This window comes from Trichomycterus rosablanca, chromosome 2 (genome assembly GCF_030014385.1).
Source record: "Trichomycterus rosablanca isolate fTriRos1 chromosome 2, fTriRos1.hap1, whole genome shotgun sequence".
Lineage (NCBI taxonomy): Eukaryota > Metazoa > Chordata > Actinopteri > Siluriformes > Trichomycteridae > Trichomycterus > Trichomycterus rosablanca.
In genome coordinates, this window is record NC_085989.1 from 14,682,154 (window position 1) to 14,706,400 (window position 24,247).

General features: G+C 37.9%; 1 protein-coding gene across 1 annotated transcript; it reads left to right on the forward strand.

The window, feature by feature from the left end:
• The first annotated feature begins 7,175 nt into the window (after positions 1-7,175).
• npy (neuropeptide Y) lies at positions 7,176-17,591 on the forward strand. Its single transcript, XM_062990171.1, has 4 exons — positions 7,176-7,187; positions 15,873-16,057; positions 17,344-17,409; positions 17,567-17,591. Exons 1-4 carry the CDS (start codon positions 7,176-7,178, stop codon positions 17,589-17,591), a joined length of 288 nt encoding a protein of 95 aa, XP_062846241.1.
• Positions 17,592-24,247: the final 6,656 nt, after the last annotated feature.

Sequence of the window (24,247 nt, forward strand, 5' to 3'; positions counted from 1 at the left end):
CCCATGACCATGTTGCCGGTTTACCACTGTTCCTCCCTTGGACCACTTTAGATAGATACTGACCACTGCAGACCGGGAACACCCCACAAGAGCTGCAGTTTTGGAGATGCTCTGACCCAGTCGTCTAGCTATCACAATTTGGCCCTTGTCAAACTCGCTCAAATCCTTACGCTTGCCCATTTTTCCTGCTTCTAACACATCAAAATAATGAGCTGGTCTAAAAATTCTTTGGTTACTATAAAAATTGCATGTCCACTAGAGTGACCCACAACCTTAAATACAACTGCACAAAAGCGGCACCACAATTACAAAAAGGTGATTATTATTATTTTACGTTAGACATTTAATAGCCAACAACACCTTTGAAAAAACCCATGATTCATTTGTGGTATCTAATACTGTCTATCTGTAACACTTGTAGCCTCTGTGTGCTCTGGAGCTTGTGTGCCACGCCCCCCTCTCCAGGAGCACACTCTGTCTCCTGCCACGCCTCGAGCTCATGATTGGTTCCAGCTGCCCTCCATTTAAGAGGTGCACTGGAGCACACACATTGTGAACTGTTTTGTCTTTTCATGCCATGTTCTCTTGTGCCATGTTCTCTTGTGCCATGTTCTCTTGTGCCATGTTCTCTTGTGCCATGTTCCTTGCTCCATGTTCCTTGCTCCATGTTCCTTGCTCCATGAGTTACGGTATGTTAAGTTCTTTAATGTTCTTTAATGACAAGATAGAAAAAATACGACTTCAGAGTCAAAGTGTGTCACTTGCCAATGTTAAGTATGGACTCACTCCGAGCAGCATTGGTGATAATAGTAACGAGTTAATTCAACTAAATTCCTTTAATCCAATCTCCCAAAATGAACTAACTGTGTTGATTAAATCATCTAAGTCATCATCGTGTATACTCGATCCTGTTCCAACTCGTTTACTTAAAGATTTACTCCCAGCTATTGTAGAGCCCCTGCTTACATTAATCAATGCATCCCTTAGCCTTGGGTATGTACCTAAATTGTTTAAAAGTGCCGTTATTAAACCCCTGATTAAAAAACCTAATCTTGATCCACATGTACTAGCTAATTATAGGCCAATTTCAAACCTTCCTTTTGTCTATAAATTATTAGAAAAAGTAGTTTCCAAACAATTATGTTCTTATTTGAATGAAAATTGTATTCATGAAAAATTTCAATCAGGATTTAGACCCAATCATAGTACCGAAACCGCATTAATTAGAGTAGTTAACGAGTTGTTAATGTCTTCTGATAATGGATGTGTCTCTTTTCTTGTTCTATTAGATCTTAGCGCAGCGTTTGATACGGTCGATCATAACATTTTACTGGATAGGCTAGAAAATACAGTAGGTGTTAAAGGACTCGCACTCTCTTGGTTTCAATCATATCTGACTGACCGCTCGCAATTTGTTTATGTAAATAATAAATGCTCGGAAACTACAAAAGTAAAGTGTGGTGTTCCACAGGGGTCGGTACTTGGACCGCTATTATTTACACTCTATATGCTTCCACTAGGTGAAATTATTCATAAACATGGCATAAAATTTCACTGCTATGCAGATGACACACAGCTGTATATATCAGCCAAACCAAATGATACTGACACAATCAGTAAGATAGAAGATTGTGTAAACGACATAAAAAACTGGATGTCGTGTAATTTTCTTTTACTTAATTCAGATAAAACTGAGGTTTTACTTGTTGGCTCTAAAGCTGCAAGAGACAAGTTGTCTAACCTGGTGCTAAACCTAAACACTTTCTCTGTTACTCCCAGCCCAGATGTAAAAAACTTGGGTGTCACAATAGATTCAGATCTTTCCTTTGATACACACATTAATAATATTACTAGAGTTGCTTTCTATCATTTGCGTAATATCTCTAAAATAAGAAATATACTATCTGTTAATGACACTGAAAAACTGATCCATGCGTTTATAACTGCTCGGTTAGATTATTGTAATGCTCTTCTCACTGGATGCTCTGGTAGATCCATAAACAAACTCCAGTTAGTTCAAAATGCAGCAGCTCGAGTGCTAACTAGAACTAAAAAATTTGATCATATCAGTCCTGTTCTATCATCTCTACACTGGCTGCCAGTTAAATTCCGCATTGATTACAAAATACTTTTACTAACCTATAAAGCGCTACATGGTCTGGCTCCACAGTATCTGAGTGAACTTATTAATCACTACAGCCCAGCGCGTCCACTTCGTTCACAAGATGCAGGGTTACTTATAGTTCCTAAAATTAAAAAGACCACAGCTGGTGGAAGAGCATTTTCTTACAAAGCTCCACAACTTTGGAATAATCTTCCTGCCTCTGTTCGGGATTCGGACACAGTCTCAATGTTTAAGTCTAGACTGAAAACATATTTATTTTCTCAGGCTTTTGATTAATATAGACAAAGGCGCAGAGCTTGGGGGTTCTTGGTCATAGAAACTTGTGGTGATCAGGGATGTTGGGTTGCTGTCATTCTGCCTCTCTTGTCCGATCACTCCGGTTTGGGTTGGAGAGGTGGGCGCTGATGTCCTGTGAAAGCCCTTTTAGTTATGCTGTAATAATTAGGGCTGCCGGAGTCTAAAATTCTCTGTAAAACTGTTTTACTCAACTAGCATTGTACATTATTAACTACATTCTTTGTTGTTTTACTCCAAAGGCATTCTGATGGAAACCTGTTTACCCGCCGAGGTTAAGGATTAAAGTCGAGACTGCCGTGACAACTATGCTGCTCCTGCCGGATGTGACGGGTCTGGAGTAATTGCACCAAGAATGACAAGAAATCACTACAGACATTATTGAAGACTACAGCGAAGAACAACTCTATTATTATTTATCTATTTATCTATTTATCTATTCTGTGTTCGTATGCTCTGTGTAAATCGTGTATTTATTTAAAGTATCCTCCAGGCCACCCAAGAAGGATGGGCCCTGCTGAGTCTGGTTCCTCTTAAGGTTTCTTCCTGTAATTTTCAGGGAGTTTTTCCTTGCCACAGTCGCCCTCGGCTTGCTCAACAGGGGTTTTTTGTATCTGTTGGTCCTGGATTTTGTAAAGTTGCTTTGAGACAATGTCTATTGTAAAAAGCGCTATATAAATAAAGTTGACTTGACTTGACTTTTTGTTCATGTTTAGTTTTTGTTGTTAAGTTAGTATTTTGAGGATTGCTCATGTCAAGTTAGCCTTGTGATTATTGCTCATGCCAAGTTAGCCTTTTGATTATTGCTATGTACAGTGTATCACAAAAGTGAGTACACCCCTCACATTTCTGCAGATATTTAAGTATATCTTTTCATGGGACAACACTGACAAAATGACACTTTGACACAATGAAAAGTAGTCTGTGTGCAGCTTATATAACAGTGTAAATTTATTCTTCCCTCAAAATAACTCAATATACAGCCATTAATGTCTAAACCACCGGCAACAAAAGTGAGTACACCCCTAAGAGACTACACCCCTAAATGTCCAAATTGAGCACTGCTTGTAATTTTCCCTCCAAAATGTCATGTGACTCGCTAGTGTTACTAGGTCTCGGGTGTGCATAGGGAGCAGGTGTGTTCAATTTAGTAGTACAGCTCTCACACTCTCTCATACTGGTCACTGAAAGTTCCAACATGGCACCTCATGGCAAAGAACTCTCTGAGGATCTTAAAAGACGAATTGTTGCGCTACATGAAGATGGCCAAGGCTACAAGAAGATTGCCAACACCCTGAAACTGAGCTGCAGCACAGTGGCCAAGATCATCCAGCGTTTTAAAAGAGCAGGGTCCACTTAGAACAGACCTCGCGTTGGTCGTCCAAAGAAGCTGAGTGCACGTGCTCAGCGTCACATCCAACTGCTGTCTTTGAAAGATAGGCGCAGGAGTGCTGTCAGCATTGCTGCAGAGATTGAAAAGGTGGGGGGTCAGCCTATCAGTGCTCAGACCATACGCCGCACACTACATCAAATTGGTCTGCATGGCTGTCACCCCAGAAGGAAGCCTCTTCTGAAGTCTCTACAAAAGAAAGCCCGCAAACAGTTTGCTGAAGACATGTCAACAAAGGACATGGATTACTGGAACCATGTCCTATGGTCTGATGAGACCAATATTAATTTGTTTGGTTCAGATGGTCTCAAGCATGTGTGGTGGCAATCAGGTGAGGAGTACAAAGATAAGTGTGTCATGCCTACAGTCAAGCATGGTGGTGGGAATGCCATGGTCTGGGGCTGCATGAGTGCAGCAGGTGTTGGGGAGTTACATTTCATTGAGGGACACATGAACTCCAATATGTACTGTGAAATACTGAAGCAGAGCATGATCCCCTCCCTCCGGAAACTGGGTCGCAGGGCAGTGTTCCAGCATGATAATGACCCCAAACACACCTCTAAGACGACCACTGCTTTATTGAAGAGGCTGAGGGTAAAGGTGATGGACTGGCCAAGCATGTCTCCAGATCTAAACCCAATAGAACATCTTTGGGGCATCCTCAAGCGGAAGGTGGAGGAGCACAAAGTCTCGAATATCCGCCAGCTCCGTGATGTCGTCATGGAGGAGTGGAAAAGCATTCCAGTGGCAACCTGTGAAGCTCTGGTAAACTCCATGCCCAGGAGAGTTAAGGCAGTTCTGGGAAATAATGGTGGCCACACAAAATATTGACACTTCAGGAACTTTCACTAAGGGGTGTACTCACTTTTGTTGCCGGTGGTTTAGACATTAATAGCTGTATATTGAGTTATTTTGAGGGAAGAATAAATTTACACTGTTATATAAGCTGCACACAGACTACTTTTCATTGTGTCAAAGTGTCATTTTGTCAGTGTTGTCCCATGAAAAGATATACTTAAATATCTGCAGAAATGTGAGGGGTGTACTCACTTTTGTGATACACTGTAGCTCTGTTTTGTTATTAATAAATCTATTGTTTAAGAGCATCTCTGCGTGTGTGTCCGCACCTATTGTCTCGCCCAAACCCCCCGTTCGTGACATAACAGTTCACCAATTAATGACACAGCGAGATGTTTTTTGTTCATGTCTTCCCGGAGTTTAACTCCATGAGGTTTCCTCAGATCCTACTGCTTAGTAGGCCGGCTCCATATGATGGAAGCTTCCTTCTGCAGAGCCAGCTCTACCTGCAGCACCTTCTGGACCCCCAGCCAGCTGAAATCGACAAGGTACAATTCATGATGTCTAGACTGAGGGGTGTCGCTCGTGAGTGGGCCAGGCAGCTGTGGTCTGACAGGGGAGCTGTGCTGAACTCGGTTAAGGTGTTTGAGGACCTCATGAGAGCAAAATTTTCATGCAGCAAAGCGCCCACTGCAGCTTATACCTGGCATCCAGTGCCCACTGGGGATGTTAAATTTCCCCCAGTGCCCACTGCTGATGTGGTGCCAGTGCCCGCTATTAATGCTCGTGATCCTCCCATGTCCATGTTAGGAGCCAGTCATGATAGTTTGGCTAGTCATGTTCCTTATAAAGACCCCAATGGCTCCAGGGGTCCTTCTGTTTGTTTGCCAGTTTCAGGTATTCAGTTTCAGGTCAGTCAGCCTGACATGTCTTGTCCGTCTGTTCAAGTTAGTCATGTTTCCAAGTCAGTTTCCAGGAGTTCTATTTTGTCTAGTCATGTTCCTTGTAAAGATCCCAATGGCTCCAGGGGTCCTTCTGTCTGTTCATCGGCTCCAGTTTCAGGTACTCAAGTTCAGGTGAGTCCTCTGCTGGTCCCGTCTGTTTCCTTGACTCATAGTCAGCCTAAGTCTATGTCTAAGAAAGTCCATGGCCGTACCCTGCCAGTTCAGTCCATGTCATGTTCGCCAGTTCCAGGTATTCAGGTTCAGGTCAGTCAGCCGGTCATGTCTTGTCCGTCTGTCCAAGTCAGTCATGTCTCCAAGTCTGGTTCCAGGAGTTTTAGTTTGTCTAGTCATACTCTTTGTAAAGACCCCAATGGCTCCAGGGGTCCTTCTGTTTGTTTGCCAGTTTCAGGTATTCAGTTTCAGGTCAGTCAGCCTGTCATGTCTTGTCCGTCTGTTCAAGTTAGTCATGTTTCCAAGTCAGTTTCCAGGAGTTCTAGTTTGTCTTTTCCTGTTCCTTGTTCGTCTGTCTCTTTCGGTCGTAGGTGTCAGTCAGCAGGTCAGGGTTTCAGAGATGGTCTGTCTTTACTTTCGGGCCCTCCTGCCGCCCAGGCAGAGTCAAACAGTTCCAAGTCCTCTTCAGTTTTGTTTCCTGTTAAAGTTCCAAGCTTTATGTTCCAGTCTGCAGAGTTCAAGCCACAGTCTACTACAGACAATTCTCCTTCAGCTCTGTTGCTGCCGCCACCAGGTTCCAAGCAGCTGATTCACGAAACCTCTTCAGGTTCCAAGCAGCTGATTCAAGACGAATCTTCAGGTTCCAAGCAGCTGATTCACGAAGCCTCTTCAGGTTTCAAGCAGCTGATTCAAGACGAATCTTCAGGTTCCAAGCAGCTGATTCATGAAGCCTCTTCAGGTTCCAAGCAGCTGATTCAAGACGTCCCTCCAGGGTTCAAGCAGCTGATTCATGAAGCCTCTTCAGGTTCCAAGCAGCTGATTCAAGACGAATCTTCAGGTTCCAAGCAGCTGATTCACGAAGCCTCTTCAGGTTCCAAGCAGCTGATTCAAGACGTCCCTCCAGGGTTCAAGCAGCTGATTCAAGACGTATCTTCAGGTTCCAAGCAGTTGATTCATGATGTTTCTTCAGTGTTTTTGCAGCTGACTTAGGACGCCTCTCCAGGGTCCTTGCAGCTGGTTAATGATGTTTCCCCAGTGTATTCGCAGCTGACTTTGGACACCTCTCCAGGGTCCTCGCAGCTGATTCAAGGAGTTTCTCCAGGGTCCTCGCAGCTGATTCAAGGAGTTTCTACAGGGTCCTCGCAGCTGACTCCGGACGCCTCTTCTCAAGGGTCCTCGCAGCTGACTCCCGAAGCCTCTTCGCCAGGCTCCACGCAGCTGACTCCCGAAGCCTCTTCGCCAGGCTCCACGCAGCTGACTCCCGAAGCCTCTTCGCCAGGCTCCACGCAGCTGGTTTTTGTTCCCGAGTTGGCGCAACCCGATGGCGCTCCTTTTTCCATGTTAGCGCGCCCTGACAGCGCTTCTGTTCCTGAGTTGGTGCCCCCCGATTGCGCTTCTGTTTCCATGTTGGCGCTCCCTGATGGCGCTTCTGTTTCCGAGTTGGTGCCCCCCAATGGCGCTCCTTGTTCCATGTTAGCGCTCCCTGTCGGCGCTTCTGTTCCTGAGTTGGTGCCCCCCGATGGCGCTCCTGTTTCCATGTTGGCGCTCCCCGATGGCGCTTCTGTTCCTGAGTTGGCGCCCCCCGATGGCGCTTCTGTTTCCATGTTGGCACTCCCTGATGGCGCTTCTGTTCCTGAGTTGGCGCCCCCCGATGGCGCTCCTGTTTCCATGTTGGCGCTCCCTGACGGTGCTTCTGTTTCCAAGTTGGTGCCCCCCCGATGGTGCTTCTGTTAAGTCAACACCCCCAGAGGTTGCTTCTAAACTCTTGTTGGCTGGTTTTCCATCAGCAACCTGCGTTACAGCACTTATGTCATGCCTGCCTCAAGATGTACTTAATGACTTTAAATTTGCCCCGCAGGGCCCAGGACCTCCTAGTTTTTTGTGTGTGTGTGTTTTAGGCACTCCAGGAGGAGTGCCTTTAGGGGGGGGTTATGTAACACTTGTAGCCTCTGTGTGCTCTGTAGCTTGTGTGCCACGCCCCCCTCTCCAGGAGCACACTCTGTCTCCTGCCACGCCTCGAGCTCATGATTGGTTCCAGCTGCCCTCCATTTAAGAGGTGCACTGGAGCACACACATTGTGAACTGTTTTGTCTTTTCATGCCATGTTCTCTTGTGCCATGTTCCTTGCTCCATGAGTTACGGTATGTTAAGTTTTTGTTCATGTTTAATTCTTGTTGTTAAGTTAGCATTTTGAGGATTGCTCATGTCAAGTTAGCCTTGTGATTATTGCTCATGCCAAGTTAGCCTTTTGATTATTGCTATGTAGCTCTTTGTTTTGTTATTAATAAATCTATTGTTTAAGAGCATCTCCGCGTGTGTCCGCACCTATTGTCTCGCCTAAACCCCCCATCATTTTAGTTTTTGCAAACCTACAAAATCTGAGACCCCTGTAGTGAACATTCTTCTATTTAGCATTTTCTTGAATTAAAAGCAACATTTTTACTACAAATCATATAATAAGCAAAATTTTATTGTAAATATATACATTTAAGACTCTATTACAGTCTCTTACAAGAATACATACATTTAAGAATCTCTTCAATACTATTAACATTAACATTATTTAACAATTTACAAAGGGTCTAATCATTTGTTAATAATTTATTTTAATAATATATTTGCACCAAATGTGGCAAGGCATAATTCAGGCCAATTACATAAAAATAATAATATTTAAGGACCACCATGGCCTTTTAAAAAATTTGAATTGGAAGCAGTTTGGCCTATAATCAATTTCAGTTATCAACAAGCACTCCAACTGTAAGCTACTGTTAATTGAAGGCTTATGACACATGCACACATCAAAAAGATTCTATGGTCTGATGGAGAAAATTTTAACTCTGTAGGCAGAGCAGCAAGCACAAAAAAACACTACATACTACTTGGCTAATGTTATCCCTACTGTGATTCATGGTGGTGGCAGGCATGATTCTGAGAGTATATTATGTCCAAGAGCATCAGGAATGATAAAAAAAATTTGTATCTAAAGGTAGTGTATACAGACTATGTGCATATGTGTGATCAACAAAAATGAACAGTGGTGTAAATAATTAAGGAATGTAAGAGTCACTGTAGAGTGTAGGAATGAAGGCCACCAAAGTATACACCAAAAACAAAGTATTCATGATCAGGGTCAAAGTATTACAAGTAGTACAAAGTATTTATTTGGAAATAATGGAATATTGAAAAAAAAGGCATCTTCTGACTAAAAATTAAGAAATAATGGTGATCAGTGAGTTTTTTTCTTGCTAAATTTATTAAACTAAATTACATTTGTATAACTCTAAACACATACTAGACAAGAAACATATACAATCAAGACAGTGAGAACACTGCATCAAGAAAGCTGTAACACAGTAACTACAAGAACATGAAACCCTGCCTAAATCTAAATAATAAAAAGAACATGGCCTTATAAACAACAATACAAAGAAATGCCAATACATGACACACACTAACATTCAAAGTACACATACAATGACCCACAAAGAGCGCTACACGCAGAGGGGATTATATACACAAGAGTCTTATTCATCAAATCAGGATGAGCTGGTGATGATTGACAACAGGACAAATCAGAAACAGGAGGCAAAAACAAGAGTGGTGTAACATGAAAACAAATACAAAGAAGCCATGTGCTGAGCTGAAAATGGATGTGCTTGTGACAATAAAGTGATTTTTTTTATTATGTGGGGTGTAGTTTAATAATACCCATACAAATTACAATACATGCCAATATTATATAAATAAATTAAATGAGCCCAAATATACTGTGGTAGAACATAGTGTACTGTTCACATTGTGTGTCCCCATTTTCAAATTTGTGAATGCTCCCTAAAAGCAGTACATCAGTGAATCAAAGTACTTACAAGTAGACCCTTATCTCAGACTACCTGGAGTCACTTAGAAAAACTGATTGCTCTGTTCACAAGAGCAATTGTGATAGAGTAAGGTAAGTAGCTGGCCACCTTTGGTCCACCTACTAGACAAGGCAGATCTTAAATGGGGACAAGTCTTATATAGGTGATTAGCATGTACAGGCAGAGGGAGGCAAATTGTTTAGGTTCGTTAGATGGTTAGGTTGTGGGAAGAGGATTTGTGACTACAATTAATTGTAGTGTTTCGATGTTGTTCTTTTAATACATTAAGTCACATTAAGCTTTATTTTAACAATAAGCATTTTAGACTCTTTTAGAAAAGCTGATTCTCAAAATTTCTCAGAACCTCGAGCTATAACACAAGTTTAAAAGTGAAACAGTGAGGAAAATCCAGATAAACACAGATACATGTGGAGCTTTCAGACTGGATTTGATGGTCATTCCACACAAATGCAGATTGATGATGTTTTACCGCACTGCTCAAGCCGAGCACTGAACATTCATGCAGCAGTCGCACAAACATTGAGTTTAAGGGTACAAATTTCTTGATGAAGGGCGTTGAGTTTCAAAGATTATGAGTTTAGGGGATGTTGAGTTACAAGGTACCACAGTATGCATGATTAGTCTGTGATACTGACAACTGGTGACAAAATCATAAGGTCTCAGGGAGTTGCTGCAGTAGCTGAATTAAGTGAAGATATTGCACAATGGTACAAGGACACAAATGCATCACCACATGTCACCTTAATGTTTTCCAAGGTAAATCAACCAGCTGACTTGTGGTCAATGATGAAAGCAGCTAAAGTGATATGGGATATAGCAGTTAGTGATATGGATGCAGTTAGATAACCCCCATATTTACTATTATTGATTACAAGTAACTTCCTAAAACCAAGGGAAGACATGCAGACTGAATTGATAATGAACTTGTACTGACTCACTTTAAAAGGGCCTGGCAGAAATCAAGCGGGTTGTGTTGTCGTCCATTACTATTCAGACAACAACATTTTTTAAACACTAGCCAGTGTAAATGTCCCTCAGTCATGCTATGCCCAATTAGCTGAAATTAAAACCTTAACAGCAGCATGTGAAAAGGTATGTGCAGCTCAATTTACGTGGACTTGTACGCTTACAGAGTTTGCCATGTGACCGGTCCACTTTGCTCCAAAGAGGTCTAATATTGCGCATGTTAAAGCAATTGGACATATTTTAAGTTAAGTTTGGAATAAAAGGGGGACAGTAAAAGACAATGGCAGCATTAAATCTAATTCTAATTCTGGATGAACATGGTCTAAACCAGGGTTTTTCAAACTTTTGTCCATAATTTTTACTGTGACCCAGGCAACACAAACAATCCATCAAAACGAAACACAAAACTAAATATATTTAACTAATGAAAATTATGGCAATCTGGTTCCACTCTGGTTTACAGGATTTAACGTAAAGCCTCCACATGGGGGTGTACATGTACAAGTTTATTTCGTGTTTATGTGCCTGTTAAAATTCGTTTATTTAATTAACAATATTGTTCTGTGATTACTGGACAACCAATGCCCTCATAAGGGTACCTCAAGAGCAGCTGGAAAAGGAACTACAGTCTTATTCAGATTCATCAAACCTCATTTTTACATAACAAAGAGCCCACAATTCAACAAAACTGGAAGGTAAATGAAGACCTAAAAAACAGCGACGCCTTAATATCGAGTTTATGTGAAAATGTTTAAAAGAAAATGAAATAAACCAAAGGATGAAGGTAATTTTGAAGTGATTCTGTCAACCTCAACTACGGTGGCCGAGAAGTGCAAAACAAATTAACATTTTTAGAAAACATTTAGAGAGAATAACTGACTATGCCACCCCTTAGTTTATACTTAGAGCAAAGCGGAGCTTTGTAAAGAAATTAACAACTGCAGGTTTAGAAAAGTACAAAATAGGTATGAATTGCAATTGTAATGCTTTTCATGTTATTTTATACCTGTTATTGAAATATTTTTTTTTAAATATATAGTTATGTTTATACAGTGGGGTCAAAAAGTATTTAGTCAGCCACTGATTGTGCAAGTTCTCCTACTTAGAAAGATGAGAGAGGTCTGTAATTTTCATCATAGGTACACTTCAACTATGAGAGACAAAATGAGAAAAAAAAATCCAGGAAATCACATTGTAGGATTTTTAAAGAATTTATTTGTAAATTATGGTGGAAAATAAGTATTTGGTCAATAACAAAAGTTCAACTCAATACTTTGTAACATAACCTTTGTTGGCAATGACAGAGGTCAAATGTTTCCTGTAAGTCTTCACCAGGTTTGCACACACTGTAGCTGGTATTTTGGCCCATGCAGATCTCCTCTAGAGCAGTGATGTTTTGGGGCTGTCGCTGGGCAACACGGACTCCACAAATTTTCTATGGGGTTGAGGTCTGGAGACTGGCTAGGCCACTCCAGGACCTTGAAATGCTTTTTACGGAGCCACTCCTTCGTTGCCCAAGCGGTGTGTTTGGGATCATTGTCATGCTGGAAGACCCAGCCACGTTCCATCTTCAATGCTCTCACTGATGGAAGGAGGTTTTGGCTTAAAATCTCACGATACATGGCCCCGTTCATTCTTCCCTTAACACGGATCAGTCGTCCTGTCCCCTTTGCAGAAAAACAGCCCCAAAGCATGATGTTTCCACCCCCATGCTTCACAGTAGGTATGGTGTTCTTGGGTTCTTCTTCTTCATCCAAACACGACGAGTTGAGTTTTTACCAAAAAGTTCCATTTTGGTTTCATCTGACCACATGATATTCTCCCAATCCTCTTCTGGATCATCCATATGCTCTCTGGCAAACTTCAGACGGACCTGGACATGTACTGGCTTAAGCAGGGGGACACGCCTGGCACTGCAGGATTTGAGTCCCTCTCGGCATAGTGTGTTACTGATGGTAGCCTTTGTTACTTTGGTCCCAGCTCTCTGCAGGTCATTCATCAGGTCCCTCTGTGTAGTTCTGGGATTTTTGCTCACCGTTCTCATGATCATTTTGACCCCACGGGATGAGATCTTGACCCAAAGGGAGATTATCAACGGTCTTGATAAACCACCCTGCAACCACTTACTAACCACCTGTATTGCCTAAGTAACTGTTTTTCCAACACTAGCAAATATGCTAGGATGGAATACCAAACATATGGCAACATCACAACAACCACCTGGAATACCCTATGAACCACCTATTAACACGGCATACCATAGCCACTCCATAGCAATACCCAACAACATAATAGCAACCACCTTGTTTTCAATAGCAACTCACCAGTTACACCCAGGCTATATTGTATACCGCAGCAACCACATTTTAATGCTGTAGCAATAATTTGAGACAACCTTAGCAACTGTAAAGCAACAACCCCACTTAAAAATGAAATAATATAGCAATTATTAGCAACACCCTTGCAACCACCTGGAACAACATAAAAAATTATTTAGTTTGGTTTATGACATGTCCTTAAAGACAACATTTTAGTTAGATGTACAGTTGCAATGTAGCAACAATTTAGGATGAAATCATTTTAGGATACCACAGCAACCACCCAGAAATAACTAATCATCTAGAACACCATAGCAACCACATGCCAACAACACCCTAGGATACCAGGAATTTGTTATTCATAGGAAATTTGTATATACACACACAAACCCACACACATACAAACAGTTACAATCGGAAATATTCATTTTATTTTATATCTCATTTTATATATGTTTAAAGAATTGAATGGAAACATACAAGAAATCTCAGTGAACAGAGAAATAATATTATATAAGCAATTTTAATAAAATTAGTTAAATAATCTGTCTTCCGGTAATAAAATTCCAAAGAGAGATCATAGGAGAAAGTTGAAAATTAGGTAGGGACCATATTTACACCATTAAAACACTTTAAACAAAACTGAATGTCTCACATTGAATGATAAAGTAATTAATACTGCAATCTGAATTCTTATAAATTTTATTGCCCTTAAATACTACTTTAAATTAAAACAGTATAAATAATGTTATTCTCAAGTCTCTTACATAAACCTTTTTAAAAACAATGTTTAGGTGTAAAAAATTTAAACAGACCAGAAATGATCTGATACCTTGTTTTACCTCATTTTTAAATGGTGATCCATGGTTTTTGTAAAAAAAAAAAAATCAATTTTCCTACAGCACACTGCATGTTTATAATCGAAATACTTTATTTGTTATTCACTTTATTTGTTATTCATGTGGCACCTCTGTTCAATGTCTGTAAAGAGTTTTGAATGTTATCTCTATATCCATGTGGATTTTCTCCGGGAAATCTGGTTTCCTGTCTCTTTCCAAAAACGTGCAGAAGGTGGAGTGGCCTATTTAAATTCCCTTTTTGTGATTGTATGTGGGCTGTGATGTATTAGAGTGTTTTCTGGCTCTCAGGATTTCTGGTTGGACCCACAGCAACACTAACCAAGATGGACCTGTAAAAGAATAGACAATTTTACTATTAGGAGCAGTACTGACAAGGCTTTTGGTATGTTCTAATTGTATTTGCATTTGTTGCTACCTGGATTTTTGTCCTGTCCAGGGTGTATTCCACATGGGACTGGACCCACTGCAGTGAAAATAAAATGAAGCTGTTATATGATATACATAAAAATAAATACATTAATGTTGATGTATTACATGTAGATTCATGTTATTGTCTATTGTTGGACCACCAGAACTGTGATCGTTTGCTTTTAAGAGCACATTCAGCTTTCAGACATAAATAGTTCCTCAAACTGTTTGTTTTATTCTAGCACTAATCAAGTAAGATAAAGATGCTTGTTTTATAGGCGTAAGCGAAATTGATGACTGAGCCCTCAGTTCGTGGGTGACGTGTGTGCGTGGGAGCACGCGTTTGTGCGCGTGCTGAAAGTGTGCGTGCGCCTCATCTCCGCACGCGAGCACCCCTATATAAAGCCACCTGAGCAGCTTCAGACTCAAGCAGACAGGAGCCAGAGCTTTAAACATCATCAGAAGCAACAAGCGGAGAGGAACAGAGAAGCCGAACCTCACAGTAAGTTTCTGCAACAAACACCAACCTGGTGCCTATTTGTGGGCACTTAAGTTTGCATTTCTATATTTGTATATTTGTATAGTTGTATTAGTTCTGTATGCTAAGTATAGTTCGTTTATTGGGCTGTTTTATTAATTGCCTTTTTGTCAGTTTAGCTCATATTCAGCTAACAACATAAAGCCGGTGTTTTGCATCAAGCTTAAATTAATTAGAGTGAAAGACATAACGGTTAATTGCGTAGTTAGCAGAATGCCTCAGACGTTCCCTACAGTTGACCTTGATCATTAAATTTTATTTTAAAAAATATAAGTAAATCGTTGAATCAAATTTATACAGAGAAAAGTGTACCCTTTTAGTACCTTACTTAAACGTACAGTAATTCAAGTTTAATATGTAGAATACTGAAGGAGAGTCTCTGACCAGGACAAAAGAGCAACAGTGCAACAAAATAAAACGGAGCTAAATAATGGAGCTATATGTCTTGTATTCAAATATAGAGTCAGTGATCATTGAATTTTATCTTCAAATAACTAAATAAATAAAGCCTTAACCTTGTGATTGAGACTGGTTGTGTTATTTGCAAAAGAATATGTGGATATCTGTAAAATGTCCAAAATAATGTGGCACTATACTTCATAATGTGTTTAAGTGTTTTAAAGTGCATTAAGCAACTAACATCACACATGTTCTGTTTAGCTGACCTTTATTACTAAGCTTTATAAAAAAATATGTGTATTCCATGTGTCATAGTTTACTTTATTATCCTGATCACATATAGGTAATAATATCTCTTTTTGGAAAACAAGGATCTACTTGGTTATTAACCTATATATAATTAATACACATTTTTAATATTATGATACTAACAGGCCAATAAAAAAAACTAAAATACTACTTTATCATTTATGTTTCCTTCAAAAAGGTGAAGACACAATTTCACTTGAACTGAAATAAAGTTTACTCCTTGAATCGCACCTTGCATTGATGCGCGAAACGATTTCATTTTCTAGTTAAGGGATGTCTTGAGGTTCTGTTTACAGTGTGTGATGAACAAAGCAGTTTGTCATGAGTGCCATAGTGACCTGTTTATGTTCCTCTCTTTTATATTTTGTCTTTTATTTAAATAAGAAACGTTATCAACAAGATCTTTTGTCTGATGTAAACTAATTTGGAAGTGTCAAACTAATTTGGAATTGTCTTCTTGTTTTGCATTAGATGCGTCCCTGTGCTAGTTTGTTTGTGAGCTGGGTAGTGTGTGTGCTGGCTGTGGTTTGTTTGGCTGCACTGGCTGAGGGATATCCAACAAAGCCAGAAAACCCAGGTGAAGATGCACCTGCTGAGGAACTGGCCAAATATTACTCTGCATTGAGGCACTACATAAATCTGATCACAAGACAGAGGTGAGCTGTGCAGAGGGCATGCATAATGTTGATAGACATTTGAATATGACCGTAAGCTTGTTGGACCTTTATGACTAAAACAGCCTCAACATTTCTGGGATGGCTTTTCACAAGATTGTGTGTCTGTAAGAATATGTGCCTATTAATAAAAAAAAAACATTTGTGAGGCCAGGCACTGTTGTTGAATAGGAGGGTCTGACTCACAATGAATATTTCATGATATTTAAAAAAATATAGGTATTTCAGTAAACCAGGTCCACTAAAGAAAGAAGAGTATAGAAATATAAAGAAATATGTATGGAACACGTTTTTAGAGACACACGTTTAAAACAACTTTGCTTTTTATGATTCTAGTTAGGATAAAGTCTTTTTAATCCGTAGTTGAAACATTGTCTTGTTTTCTTTAAAAAAATGTATAGTCCTACATAAAAAAATAGTTTTTAATCAGTTATACATACAGTATGTATAACCTTATAACTTTATTAAGCAAGACAAATAATTATGAGTACACATTTTTGAGAAACACCATGTTTTAGTGTTTTAAATGTTTCATATTTTGAGTTTGATTTCCTTACATGTAAAACCTTTAACTGAAAGAGCCATATCCTGCTGGAAAGATGATTATACCAGAGCATAACAGGTTTACCAACTATGACAAAAATTTGTGTAGAACTTAAAGAGAGCTGTGGGGAAGAAATCCTAGTGTGTTTTGTTACTGAAAAATTAGGCCACTTGTTTTTCCATCATGTCTCTAAGAGGCCGGTATTAATCCACGAAGAATACACCGCTGATTGTCTAATTAAAAGACTCCCACTCAATGCTTTTAAGATTAGCTTCTCTTTGACATGGTTCTTGCACGGCATAAAGACATGCCAGCTGTGAAATAAGGCGACATTGAATTTTAATTGCATTTCTTTACAGATGAAAAATAGTCACTTTTGATTGTGAAAAAAATACTTATGGATGTGAAGTTTTCTGTTCAAAAAGTGTCTATCTTCAATGACACAGGCAACCAAAACTATTATACAAATTGTTCAACTTTAAATGAGTGAACCAGAAAGGCCATTTACTTTCTTAATTGCCAAAATTTCTAAAACATTTCAAACTGCAGCGCTTTTATAAAATGAAAAGCACTTTGTCTGAACAAAAAATGGAATCAAACTCTATTGAAAAATATAAAGTTAAAAGTACATTTGCTGCAAGCTTTATTCAAATGAAGTATTAAACTAATTTAAAACTTAAGCACACTCTTAACAAATTAACACTATCTATTGTTCTCTTTTTAGGTATGGCAAAAGGTCATTACCCTTAAACCTGCTCTTTGGAGAAACAGAGATACGACCACAGTCCAGGTAACATTTAAAATGTGACAGGGTTTTGCACTTCATTGATATCTGGTAATATCCAATATATAATCAGACAATATGATGTACAATTAAATATATATATATATATAATTTTCTTATTACTTTGTTTGTACTTATGGTGATTTGTGTTTTGTGTCTACAGATATGATAATCCTTTGATGTGGTGATCATGTATGTGTTCATCCTGTTAACATATTCATCACTGTTAGTGGCTGAACACATCAATAATGGAAACCATCAGGACTCACTGCAATGTTATTCCAAACTATTGTGACCTGTCATTTATGGGGCACATTCAGCATAAAAAATATTGCAGAACATCAGGTAGATACGTGTTATATAGACCAAACATGATTGTTTATTACTGAAAATAAACCAGTGGGTGCGTTTACATTCATACTAATAATAATTTCACATTTTTATCTCATTCATGGATTTCTGCAGTTCACATTTTTAAGTGGTAATGTAAACGACACATGTTCAGAAATGAAATTCAAGTATAGTGATTTTCCTATTTCAGTACATCACATTAAGCAAGCTGGGTTAAGCAAATTAGTAGCATTTAACTAATCAGTTTTTCTAAATCTGTTCTCCGATTCTGGTCCGCATACCCGATCAGATTTTATGCTGGATGCCTTTCCTGACGCAACTCTTATTTTATCTGGACTTGGGACAGGCAATGAGAGTGCACTGACAAGTACACTTTCCAGCTGTTAGTTTGCTCCCACTATAGCCAGTCATGTCTGTATAGACACCCAACCTGCTGAGATTCAAACACCAGATTTTAGCAGTAGTGGGCTAGCGTTTTTATCGCTGCACCACCCGACCTGCATATGCCATAAAAAATCAACTTATTAAGTCAAAGCCACATGTTTAAAGTCACAAGTTGAGTACCAATGGCATGTGAAATGTAATATGTTATAATAATAAAACCAAAGTTTTACATTAGTGCTATTTTCTTAGTAAAATAATTTATTAGTAAACATTAATTTACTAATTTGAAATTAGGCAGCTTTACTGTCTTTACACTAGATGAAAATTAGAGGTTTTTTATGATCAGATAACAGAAATGCATGTAAATCCAAGAAATATTTAGAATACTGTTATATTTTGTCTTGCAGTTATCTGTTTATTTTGGACATGTAAACGCACTCAATGTTAGGTCTGTTCAGCACATCTGTAGTTTGCAATATTTTATGGTACAAAATGTAAACTGGTCTCCGCACACACATCAAGACTGGCAGATATCACTGATTTGCATGCAAAAAGTCTGTAGCTTTTACTCTGTATATAGACTTACTGCATTTTTCTTTGTTGCATTGTAACTGTTCTATAATATATAATATAGTTGTGCTAATAAACTCCTATATTTAAAAGGTGTCACAGTTGACTTATTTTTAAAGGAATGAAATACCCTTGCATAAAATGGTTAATGGTTAATGGTTAAGTGACACAGATGACAAAGCAGGTGGCACACAGCAGCATGGGCTAAAAACCTGCCTCTGGTCACTCTCTAAGACATTGGAGATGTTCTTCTTATGTTCTCGTTGGCTTTCTTTAAGTTCTCTGGTTTCCTCCTACATCCCCAAAACATGCAATGCAATTAGTGCCAGTAGTTCGTGGTTAAAAAAAACAAAAACTTTGAAGTAGCCAGTTTCCTTTTTGTATGCTTTTGAAGGTAGCGTATGGTGACATTTCATTAAATAAAAATATACATGGAATAAATATATTGAATATTAAAGCAGATAAATTGGTCAATCACTTTTGGCATTGTTTTTGAGTGCAAGCACATAAATGATCAACAAATGTTAATAATGCTTTAATGACATCATTTTTATACTCATAAAACTATTTAGTCTCTCTTGCCATGTGGATGAATGCAGAATTGGCATGGCCCAAACCATCCCAAAAAATAACTGTACAAGATAACAGAGCCTCTGTACCCACTTAGTGCAGACATCAAGCAAAGCATTCATCCTTTTGATGTATGCTCTCATCCATCAATCAGGAACATGGTAAAGGTCAGCTCATCTGACCATACCACCATTTTCACATCTCAGTAGATAAGAGCCCACAGTTATTGCAACACTTAACTCTAAAATGTGAATTCATCTTTGTATTTTATTTCATTCTCATGTTTTACCATCATTTCATCCTGGTCAGGGTCCCAGTAGGTCTGCTTTCCCTGTAATAACTGGGCACAATGCATTTATACACCTGGGTCACCTTCCCCAGAATCAATCATGTCTGTATGTAGACACCCAAACGGTCGAAAGCAGCACTAGGGATTTCAACCCTAGTGGTAATTTACCGCCGTGCCATCCAATCACCACAATTAATCTTTGTAACAAAGGGTTTGTACAATGCAATCCTGATATGATATCTAACTGTATGTGGCAGCAGACTGTTCTAGTTGACAGTCTGATTAAGTCCTGAATTGGTATTTCAAGTAATTAAAAAAGTTTCTTTTCTGTTGTTATTCACATACTGCACTAAATAATTAGCATTACATTGATTTAATGTGCTTTTGCCACACTTTACTGATGTCTTTGTCATAGGTCTAAAAGCAAAATCTTTTGCCATTTTGATTGAAAATTGAGGTCAGTTAGGCCTTCTTAGCTTTTTTACATATATACCACAAAGCGGAATGTTGTATCATGCAGCACACCTGCCTTTAAGCATCTGCATGCCTAATGTTTTCCCACTCATTTATTCAGGCTTTATCTTCAACTTGTCACCTGTTAATTAATACTCAAATGATGTCTATAGCAATCATCTGAGGGGGAAATGTCAGGTCCATTTAGGCACTCAGAGAGGGCCTCAGATATTCTAAGAATAATAATAATAATAATAATAAACAATAAACATTATATATAATAATATAATAAGTGATAAGTTCTTATTTTATTTTATATACTCATAATTTGACAATCATAATTTAAACAAATACAAAACTAAGCAAGGAAATCCTCCATACCTGTCTATTCAATGTGTGTTAAAATGTTAAGGGTTTAGTTCAAGAAGCCCTTTTGTCTCCCTCTGCTTAATAAGAATATGGGTTCAGCAAGCCAAGCAATAAAAATGTTATGTCCATTTCAGATGACAGTAAAACTGACCAATCAAATCTTTACGTTAAATAAGTTATCACTAACTTTATGACAAGTTCTGCCCACTGTGGGAACATGGGTGTAATATATAGAGTTATTGATAACAATGGTTCTACACAGACATGTTTAAGTGTAACACAAGTTTGAGTGTAATAAAGTCACACACGAACTATGGCTGTTATATTTAATGAATAAACATAAGGTAAGTAAAGAAATTGCTTTAGAGAACAGAATAAAACAAGACTTGCGGTGTATTGTGCACAGAGCTTGTGTAATTAAGTGATTATTAAAAAAAAGGATTTGCATTTTGTTTAAGAAATAGGCTAATTTATTCATGTTAATAACTCTTGTTTAGGTGCTGTTTGCATTTGTAAGGCTGAACTATCATCCTAATTTTTGTTTTGTTTTTAGAGCCACTGTTAAAAAAATTATATTTGACTTTGAGAATAAAGTCATAATATTTCGAGAAAAAGTCAAAATACTTTAAGAATAAAGTTGAAATACTTTGAGAATAAAGAAATATTATGACTTTATATTATGGCCAAAAGATGTGCAACAAGAAGTGTTAAAATGAGGGACATTGAGGATAAAGTTATACTTTGAGATTGGTTTAACTAATAAAGAAATTGAAAAGAAATTCACAATCTCCTGGCTCATCAGCATCAGTTTGTTAGTATAAGAATGCTGAAACTGCCTGAAAGAAACTGTAAACTGTTTATGAAGTATTATGACTTTATTCTCAAAACATAACTTTATTCTGAATATAAATATTTCCACTTTATTACTGAAATATTACAACTTGGCTGTAGAACACCACAGTTTCAGAAAAGTTGGCACAATTTGTAAATTGCAATAAAAACAAAAATCCGGTATTTGTTAAATTTTTTTTAACTGACAATTTTAAGTATTTAACTGACAATTGTATTTTGTAACTATAGACCAATTTATACTGTGATGCCTGCAAAACACATGAAGAAAGTTGGGACAGAGGCATGTTTACTACTGTGTTACATCAACTTTCCTATTAATTACACTTTTTGATGGTTTGGGAAAAATAATTATAATTGTTGCTGTTTTGCAAGTGGAATTTGTGGCCATTTCTGCAGTTTGTGGTCACCATTGTCTGATTTTCCTCTAATGATGCACTTTACATTTTCTTTTCATAATATTATGCTCTGTGAATAGTTAAAGACCTATTTTATTTGCAATATTGTGTTGCAAAATGTTCACTTTGACTTAACTGACAATTTTCTCATGAACCCATCACTGCAAAAAAAATTTTCATTGGTAAATCCTCTCATAATCCTCTGCCTCTATTTTAACCATGTCTCAACATTTTTTGTGTTGCAGGCATCAAATATAAAATGTATATTTATGAAATACCATAAAGTTTCTCAGTAAAAATCATTTACAGTCATTTTTTTTGTACTGTTGTCAGTTAAATAATGGTCCAAGAGAATTAAAAATCCATGTTTTTGACAAAATGTATCAACTTTTTTAGAAATGGCCAGCAATAAAACTTAAATAAAATGGTTCTTAACTAGACAAATTTGTTCAGATGTAAAGAAACACCTTTTGCATGAAAATAAAATATAAATAATAATATTTATATTATAAAATATCCTTTTTTAAGTTTAAAGAAAACATTTGAACGCACAGGTCAGTTTTTGTTGGTTAAAAGCATGGTGTCGTTAGAAAATGTTAGTTCACTCATGGGAACACGACTGCCAGTTTCATATGTAGGTCAACAGTCTAATGTTTGCTTGATATTTACTTGTTATCCCAAATATAACCACCTTTATTTACACAGATAGCTGTATTATAAAAGCAATGTCTAACACATGTAATTTTAAAACCCATCACATCACTACGTATGACAGGCCACTGGAGTTTACAAATTTATCTAAAACTGTTTGACAAACAATGTATTTTTGCTGCAAAAGAATATGACTTATGCAATATTACATTTTACAAAGCGAATATGCCATAACACATTCTAATATTACAGTATTTTTTTGTATTTACGGTGTTAATTATATACCAATAATACTATACCCACACACACACACAGAGAGCGAGAGAGAGAGAGAGAGAGAGAGAGAGAGAGAGAGAGAGAGAGAGAGAGAGAGAATGTATTTTGTGGGACAGTGCGCCCTCTTGCGTTGTAGTCGTGTTTGAATAGTTTGTACCTTGTCGCTGTTTACTTATGATGGCTACACCATATTGCCACCAACAGAAGTACAGTATAAGTGAATGAATGAATGAATGAATGAATGAATTAATGAAATTAAAATAATAATAATAAATTATACACTTCCTACATTGTGGGAAAAAAATCGTGTGTGTACCAAGCGAGCTCGGTTAAATACATGAATTGACAAGTTTGGTGTAAAAGAACTTTAATACCCTGTGTTAAGCCCTGACAGCTGAAAAGTTGGGTGAGAACCAGGTCTTTTCATTCAATATATATTTTTTCTATAATCCTCTTACATTGCAACCAAGGACAGACAGTTTTAAAAGACTATGTGATCCTGCATTGGGTTGTCCCCTTTTGAAAACGTGTGTGGCTTTACACATCACATAAACAGCAATTACAGTTTACTGGAGCAACCCAAGTAGGAATGAACTGACTTGTGGGAAAGGTGACATCCTATAATAGTGTCTAGATAAAATACATACCAAAACCCAGCCCTAATTAAACAAAGTATACTAACAATTTAGACCTGTAAGTGAACCTTCTAATTGTCAGGGGAACAAACACTAATAAATCATAATTCGTCACCTTCCTAAAATAATGGCCTAAGTCATTTTTGGACCAAAATGATATTTTTGCCTAAATCACCTCCTCACCATGCTGTCCACCTCTGGTAAAATCGCCTATGTCCTTAGTTTAACAGATCATGTGATTCTACCCCTGTAATAAAATGGCCTATGTCAAGAGTGTGACTTGGGCAATTTTATTTTGCCTAAGTCAAAAGACAATATGACTTAGGCAATTTTAGATGCTTTTTTTAAATGGCAGCTGCTCTAAACAGAACAAAACTCTACCCAGCCCATGAAGTTATTTCCATTGTGTTCAGTTTTTTGTGTTTCCTGAAAAACCTGAAAAAATGACTTAGGCCATTATTTTAGGAAGGTGACGATATGTAAACATAGCTGAGAACTAATTTCTCCCATCCATCAGTTTACTGAATGTTCTGATTTGATGGTGCATTACTCAGTTCTAGTTTGATTCAGTTGATTTATTTAACCTTCCAGTATGAATGTGTTACATCTACCAACTATTGTTTAATGTCTATAGGTTATGTACTTGGTAAATTGTAGCAAATACAAACATTATAATTTGTTGTACAGACTCATAGATGTTTCCAGGACACTTTTGGAAGAGCAAAGATTTTGTTCAAGGTTCAAGCATTAGGTTGGCTTCTTATGTTTTGGAGCAATAAACAATTTATGTCTATAAAGATATATTTGAGGACCACATGTTAAAATAGTACAGCATTGTCACTGCTTGGTTCAAAGATGACAAGTGTAGAGTATATAGTCAAACCTGTGTGTAACTGTATCAGCGACAATGATGGATGGATGTGGAAATATTCTGAACATCATCTGATACACTAAACAAGGAACCCTGTTAGTAAAGAAATAGGCAGAGAATCAGGTAGAATCCTGATCTGATTAGGGTTGTGGTGAGTCTGAATCCTACATGTTTAACA

Bases quoted from the DNA above. Each gene is read 5' to 3' on its own strand.
- npy (XM_062990171.1), top strand. The intron at 16,058-17,343 runs GTGAGCTGTGCA...TTCTCTTTTTAG, and splicing joins AATCTGATCACAAGACAGAG to GTATGGCAAAAGGTCATTAC. The intron at 17,410-17,566 runs GTAACATTTAAA...TTGTGTCTACAG, and splicing joins GAGATACGACCACAGTCCAG to ATATGATAATCCTTTGATGT.